At 46.1% G+C, this 7,420-nt stretch overlaps 1 protein-coding gene across 1 annotated transcript in view; it reads left to right on the forward strand.

Moving 5' to 3' along the window:
- Nucleotides 1-4,622, forward strand: part of adam10a (ADAM metallopeptidase domain 10a) — a 103,489-nt gene extending 98,867 nt beyond the window's left edge. Inside the window, exon 16 of the mRNA XM_056278182.1 lies at nucleotides 1,143-4,622. Within this exon, the coding sequence (XP_056134157.1) occupies nucleotides 1,143-1,243 (101 nt within the window). The 3' untranslated portion in view covers nucleotides 1,244-4,622. The remainder of the gene's footprint in view (nucleotides 1-1,142) is intronic.
- The last annotated feature ends 2,798 nt before the right edge of the window (nucleotides 4,623-7,420 follow it).

Below are 7,420 nucleotides of genomic sequence, written 5' to 3' on the forward strand. Positions count from 1 at the left end.
TTATTGAATAGAATTGGAACAGGCTTTGAGCCATTGGTTTATACATATTGTGACATTGTCTATTATTAATTATTATTATTATTATTATTGACTGTTGATAATTGCAAACTACAAATATTTTACATTACCATCTGGTTAATAAATACCTACCTATTGGTATATTTGAATTTAAAGCAACAAATGTGTTGCGTCATAGACATTTTAGAATAGACAATTCATAGTGGTATTAAAATATAAATACATTTAAAGGTTTAAAAGGAAGTCATATTCAAACTACTTCCACACAGTTAATGGAGGCACCGCCAATAGTTATAATCTAAGTTAAGAATTAAGAAACACTTGGTAACAATTTAAACAGTGTATTACTTAAGTAATAGTGCCACTTATTTAAAGCAGAACCCAGGCCCCACCTACATGGTAGGGGTTACAATATGATATGATATATTACAATATATTATTTTATATTATATATTAATATATAATACAATATATGGACCAGACACCGCACGACTGAATTGACGAGTCCAGTGTTTCGGTCATTTGCTGTGAAAAGCTGCTTCCTGGACATGGCAGCAGGTTGGAGGTCATCGTCTCGCTGCATGCTGTGATGTCATCAGACAAGTTGAGAGGCATTCAGTCGTACTCGAGCGGTTGTTCCCGTCCAGTTGCCGCCTTGACCTCATGTATTTGTTTGATGTCACATCTAAATTTACAGAGTCGGGGGCGCCCCCCGGTGCCTCACCTGGTAGAGTGATACCACATAAGGCTGAGTCCTTGCTGCAGCGGCCTGGGTTCGAATCCGGCCCAGGCCATTTGCTGCATGTGCTCCCCCGTCTCTCTCTCTCTCTCTCTCTCTCTCTCTCTCAACTATTGCTGTCTGATAAAGGCAGAAAATGCCACCAAAAAAAATCATGTAAGTTTCCAGAGTCAAATATAGAAAAAGATCTCTCGCTCAGATGTTAAAGACGAACTTATTCCTTATCACCAGTAGTTCCAGTCAGTGAGAGCAGGATAAGCTGTTTGGCTGATGGATGGTTGGATGGATAACAAGCCCAGTGCTTCCTAGTCTTGATAAGAGAAGTGTGTTGGAAGACCGGGGTGGGTCTGTCCCCAGCCTCACTGACCTGTCTTTGCCCCCTCAGGTACACTGAAGAGGAGGCGAGCCCAGCAAGCAAACGCCCAGGCCCAGCGCCACCACCGCCAGCCCAGGGAGAACTACCAGATGGGCCAGATGAGACGCTGAGACGCCGCTCTGCCCTTTGCCTTGGTTCTCTCTAGTGCCTACGACAGGAGCGCTTCTCCCCAAAGACTTTACTTTTCCCACCACCTACTGCGAAACTCTGAAAACTGGCAACACGAGTTCTTTCACTGGACAGAGCCCGGCGTTTCCCAGGGCCGAACAAACCCACCAAGCACCTCGTCTACCAACAGCAGGGGCTCCAACAGAACACAGCAGCAACGTTCTCAAGGAAGAACCGCTGGAGATAAAAAAAAAAATCCTGGTTTCTGTTACGTGGTCCTCCTTTTTTATTTGAAACCTTTGCTTTTTTGTGTTATTAGGATACAGGAGAACAGGAGATTCTCTTCTTCCCCCCTTCATTTACGCTCCTCTCCAGTTCCTCCTCCCTGAGGTGCTGCCGCCATCAGCAGGATGACAGGACTGCAAGTTGCATATGTTTTTGCTGCCAATCAAAATGCAGGAAAGGAGACCTTTTGCCAATGTAATTTAGATTGTTTTAAATGAAAACGACGTAAAAATAACTGAAGCTTTTATTTGTAAAGCATACATGTCCTCTCTGCGGGCAATTGTACAGATATTGCAGTGTAGGGTTTTTGTATGTGTGTGTGTGTGTGTGTGTGTGTGTGTGTGTTTCATATGAAATTAATTTTCTGCTTTCTGATGAAGATTATTTACCATTTTAATTCACTTTTCTCAGGATTAATAAAATAAATCAGAAAGTAGTGTGTGTGTGTGTGTGTGTGTGTGTGTGTGTGTGTGTGTGTGTGTGTGTGTGTATGGGGGGCGGCAAAGCTGAAAAAGATGGCCGCCCGCTTAAGTACCCCAGAAGAGGGAGAGCAGCGCCTGGCTTGTTTGTTATGGTTGGACTGGTTCTCAGTACTGGTATGTTATGGTTGGACTGCTTCTCAGTACTAGTGTGTGATGGTTGGACTGGTTCTCAGTACTGGTGTTATGGTTGGACTGGTTCTCAGTACTGGTATGTTATGGTTGGACTGCTTCTCAGTACTGGTGTGTGATGGTTGGACTGGTTCTCAGTACTGGTGTGTGATGGTTGGACTGGTTCTCAGTACTGGTGTGTGATGGTTGGACTGGTTCTCAGAACTGGTGTGTGATGGTTGGACTGGTTCTCAGTACTGGTGTGTCGTAACTGCCCTGCGATGGAGAGGCGTGTGGTGATCTCATGACAGGATGTACTGAACGGCTGAATAAGATGAGGGAGACATCTGACTGAAGAAGAACGTGAGGTTCGGAGGGGCGATGGCCCATTGGGAGGTTGTGGCGTGACATGGCTTCATTAAGTAGAGTGAATCTTTCATCCAAGTCCGGTGGGAGGTTCTCCAGCAGCGATGCACCGTGGGGTCGAGTTTACCAGCAGGAGAAACACTTTCTAGCTTGATAGTATCACAGCTTCATCGTCTTACCGCTATTCTTCTCTGACTGGACGCTTTGACGGACGGACGGACTTTTGAGTGGCGTGTAAAACAACCACATCATATGTCAGACGAGACACGGGTGGGATTCGGGGAGGCAAAGTGGGGGAACGTTCATTGTTTTGGTGTGAAAGGCCTGTTTACCAAGAGCTGATGTAGTGTCTTCGGGCGGGAAGCTCGGTGGGAGGTGTAAAGCAGCGTTGGGAGTCATCACAGAACCAGTCGGTAGGTCCGGCTGGACCCTCTCTGGTTTTTATTTTGCCTCGGGGAATAGCGTCTTATCCGGGGCTGTTATGATGGACGTGACCGTCACAAACCATTGTGGGTGGAGTCCTCTTTGCTTCGGCCTTTTATTACGAATACACTGATCTATTTTTCCAGACCAAGAACCTGTCTGGCTTTAATATAATTGTCGCTTTTACTTGTATTTACTTGCAATTCAGATTTTTTTTTGTGTATGTGTGTGTGTATGGGGGGGGGGGGGGGAGAAATGTGTCACTTTAAAAAAAACATGAAAATTAATCTTTTTTATTTTATTGTGGCTTAATAGGTGTGGATATCCAGCCGATTCAGGCTGGTGTTAACCGAAATATTACACAGGGCAGAGAAATCGGCGGTCTCTCAGCGCCGCTGCCGTTTCCCCGTCGGCTCTGCAGCGACGAGGGCTCGGGTCAGCGTCACTCGGTCTGTGTCACCACGTTGAAAACAATGTGCTCGCGTTGAAGCACAGCTTGACTGAAGCCAGGGAACGTGGATCACTGATCTTAAGATGGGTTCGCCTTTTTCCAAACCCAGACAGCATCATTAAGAGTCACACAAACGAAACCGTCACTGAATGGTTCGGTACTGAGAGACGTACCAAGTCCTCTGTCTGGTCTTCAGTGCGGTCCAATGGGGCAATCCTTCCAGGCTTCCAAAACCGTGGGCGGCACGGTCGCCCAGGGGTTAGCACCGTCGCCTCGCAGCGAGAAGGTCCTGGGTCCGAAACCCGGGGTTGTCCAACCTTGGGGGTCATGCCAGGTCGTCCTCTGTGTGGAGTTTGCATGTTCTCCCCGTGTCTGGGTGGGTTTTCTCCGGGTGCTGCGGTTTCCCCCACCATCAGAAAGACATGCATGTTAGGGTTAATACTCCTGTCTGTGCCCCTGACCGAAGCATGGCAAGACCAGCTGGAGTCGGTCCCCGGGTGCTGCACGGCGGCCGCCCACTGCTCCTAGCTACACAGCTAGGATGGCTTAAATGCAGAGCAATTTCCCTACAGGATCAATGGAGTATATCCAAATCAAAATCCAGATAAAACAAAGTAAAAATCTCTTTACTTGAAAACGAGAAGCTCCGCAATAGTCAGACAGCTCATAAAGTGATCCGCTGAAAATAAAGTTTCGAACCCTGCTTTTTTAATCAAGTTAAAAAACTTAATTTTACACATCCCCAGTACATTGTCCCTGCTACCTCCGTGTCTGTTTTAGCAGGAAGTTAGTCCAAGCTGCAGGAAGTTGGTTCAAGTCAAATTATATTTTGCAGCCATTCAAAGCTGAATAACCTTAAGATAAATGAATAGAATAGAATAGAATACTCGTTGTCATTTGTACATACATAGCATGAAATTCCTCTCTGCATGAAGCCCGTCCTAGCTGTGTAGCTAGGAGCAGTGGGCAGCTGCAGCACCCGGGGACCAACTCCACTTATTTCTTTCCACTGCCTTGCTCAGAGACACAGGCAGGAGTATTAACCCTAACATGCATGTCTTTTTGATGGTGGGAGGAAACCCACGCAGGCATGAGGAGAACATGCAAACTCCACACAGAAAGGACCTGGGACGGCCCGGGGTTCGAACCCGGGACCTTCTTGCTGTGAGGCAGCAGTGTTGACCACTGGGCCACCGTGCCAGAAGAAGATAAGTCAGGCTGTACTGTGAGCTTTCCATTTACACACACACAAATTTTATATATATATATATATATATATATATATATATATATATATATATATATATACTTACACACACACACTATGGTTTTTAAAATCTTGAACATTTGCCCCATTGGACTGTTGAAACCCAAGTCAGAAGATTCAGTAAAGTTCAGAGTTTCTCACCACCGAGACCGTCTGGGAAGTTTCTGTTTTCACAAATCCAGACGACACCGAAAAACATCTTAACGAAGTTTGGGTTCAATTAAGCAAAACCTGTCGTTTTCCTGAGGAAACAGAAAAACCACAGCTGAGCGGACAATTTATGCAATGAAACACGAAGCGATTCAGATGGACCCGTTTTCCACAGGTCAACCTGACAAGACGGCTGGCGGGAAGGCGACACGAGAGCCTTCAAAAACCACTTTAGTTTCCATTTTCAGAGAAATGTCTTCAAGATTAAGTCTGAAATGTGGAGACATCACTGGAAATAGTTATATAGAAACAGTGCAGTGTTGTTTTTTTTGGGGGGGGGGTCTTTTTTGTTTGTTCGTTTTGGGGTCTTTTCATTGCGGGGAATGTGGACATCCATCAGGTAGATTCTATGCAGCTTACCAGAGAGCCGGTTCTACTTCAACCTCACAGAGAAATGCCTTCCTCCATTATTTCCAAATGGCTTCATGGAAAGTTCTACTGAGTTCTAGTGATGAAGCAGTTTTCCATATCCGTGTTCAGCAACGCTTCTGCAAGGGGAACCTGCAATCCTCCACTGATTCTTCAGGTTTTTATTTTATATTGTCTGTCAGGTGCTATTAGTGATGCTTGGGATGTAAAGAGCAAGTTTCCATATATTTGGCAAGCTGTAAATCATATTTTAGCAGGAAATGCTAAATCGTCTTTTTCTTTAACGCTTTCTTCTCATGATTTGGACAGATGGACGGATGATGAGCCTTTCTTTCTTTGGCTTTTCATCACGTGTTGTCAAAAGAATGTGCACTGAAGTACAGCTGATCTAAACAGAGGATCCAGAATTGAATTTGCTCAACACTACTGTGACTTCAGCGTCTGCTGTGTTTTACACGCTCTTCCTTTATTTTCTGTCCGTCGGTTCCATTTCCGTTCCGTTCAGCCCACGTTGACACATTTGACTAAAATAGCAGAAATATTGTGCAAAGATGTAATTTCTCTTTAAGTACTTGAAATGCATTAATAAAGATAAACTTGATCAAAACGTCTCTGTTCATGTGGTAAATTCATAACAGAGTCAGTCTGGGCCGTCCGGGTAGTGTGGCGGTCTATTCTGTTGCCTACCAACACGGGGGTCGCCGGTTTGAATCCCTCTGCTACCTTCAGCTTGGTTGGGTGTCCCTATGGACAAAATTGGCCGTGTCTGCAGGTGGGAAGCCGGATGTGGGTATGTGTCCTGGTCACCGCACTAGCGCCTCCTCTGGTCGGTTGGGGTGCCTGTTCGAGGGGGAGGGGGGAACTGGGGAGAACAGCATGAGCCTCCCACGCGCTACGTCCCCCTGGCAAAACTCCTCACTGGGTGAAAAGAAGCAGCTGGCGACTCCACCTGTGTGGGAGGAGGCATGTGGTAGTCTGCAGCCCTCCCCCGATTGGCAGAGGGGGTGGAGCAGCGACCGGGGTGGCTTGGAAGACTGGGGTAAATTGGCAAAATGCAATTAAAAAAAAAAAAGGGAAAATCCAAAAAAAACAAAAAACAAAAAAAGGGAGTCAGTCTGAGGTCGGAGTAGAGCCGTTGCTCCTTCATGTGGAAAGGAGCCAGTTGAGGTGGTTCGGGCATCTGATCAGGATGCCTCCGGCGTTTTCCTTTGGAGGTTTTCCAGGCATGGCCAACTGGGGGGGGGGGGGACCCCGGGGTAGACCCAGAACTTGCTGGAGGGACTACATGTCCAACCTGGCCTGGGAACGCCTTGGAATCCTCCAGGAGGAGCTGGAGGGAGGTGCTGGGGAGAGGGACGTCTGGAGTGCCCTACTTAGCTTGCTGCCACCGCGACCCGACCCCGGAGAGGCGGCAGAAGATGAATGAATGAATGAGTCAGTCTGGTTCAGTTCCTCTGTCCCAATCCCCTTTTCTTTCTTTTTTCCAAACTGGATTTATTATGTATGAAAAATTCCACTTTCTACCAAGTTCCTGAATTCACCTTTCAATTTTCTTTATTTGTTTTGCTAGCTAGCTAGCACTGAACTGAAGGCCGTCACAGACACGTCCACGCTAAAAAGAAAAAGGGAACATGTCAACTTGATATCTCAAAGTGAAACTTTTTTAGCACTCATCAGAAAAAAACATGGTAACTATGGAACAAATCCAACCAAAGGAGAAGCAGCATTTGAATTTCCACCATTGATATTCACACCAACACAATGCCGTCAGTCTGTCCTGCTTATTATTTCTCAGTTCAAATCCCTGCCACCGCTTTCATCTCGTCACTGTCACACGTTCATTTTTGTTGCATGTTGCAAATATTCATTTTCCAGATTAACGTGGCTTGAGTTTTTTTACTTTGATTACTAACCATGTAATGTTAAAGTAAAGTAACTTCAGAATCTACTACTAGTACTGCTACTACTACTATTACTTTCAACTGCTCCCGTTAGGGGGCGCCACAGCGGAACATCCGTTTCCATCTCTTCCTGTCTTCTGCATCTTCCTCTGTCACACCAGCCACCTGCATGTCCTCCCTCACCACCTCCATAAACCTCCTCTTTGGCCTTCCTCTTCTCCTCTTCCCTGGCAGCTCCATATTCAGCATCCTTCTCCCAGTATACCCAGCATCTCTCCTCCACACATGTCCAAACCATCTCTATCTTGTCTCTCTTG

The sequence above is a fragment of the Lampris incognitus genome, chromosome 4, assembly GCF_029633865.1.
Source record: "Lampris incognitus isolate fLamInc1 chromosome 4, fLamInc1.hap2, whole genome shotgun sequence".
NCBI lineage: Eukaryota > Metazoa > Chordata > Actinopteri > Lampriformes > Lampridae > Lampris > Lampris incognitus.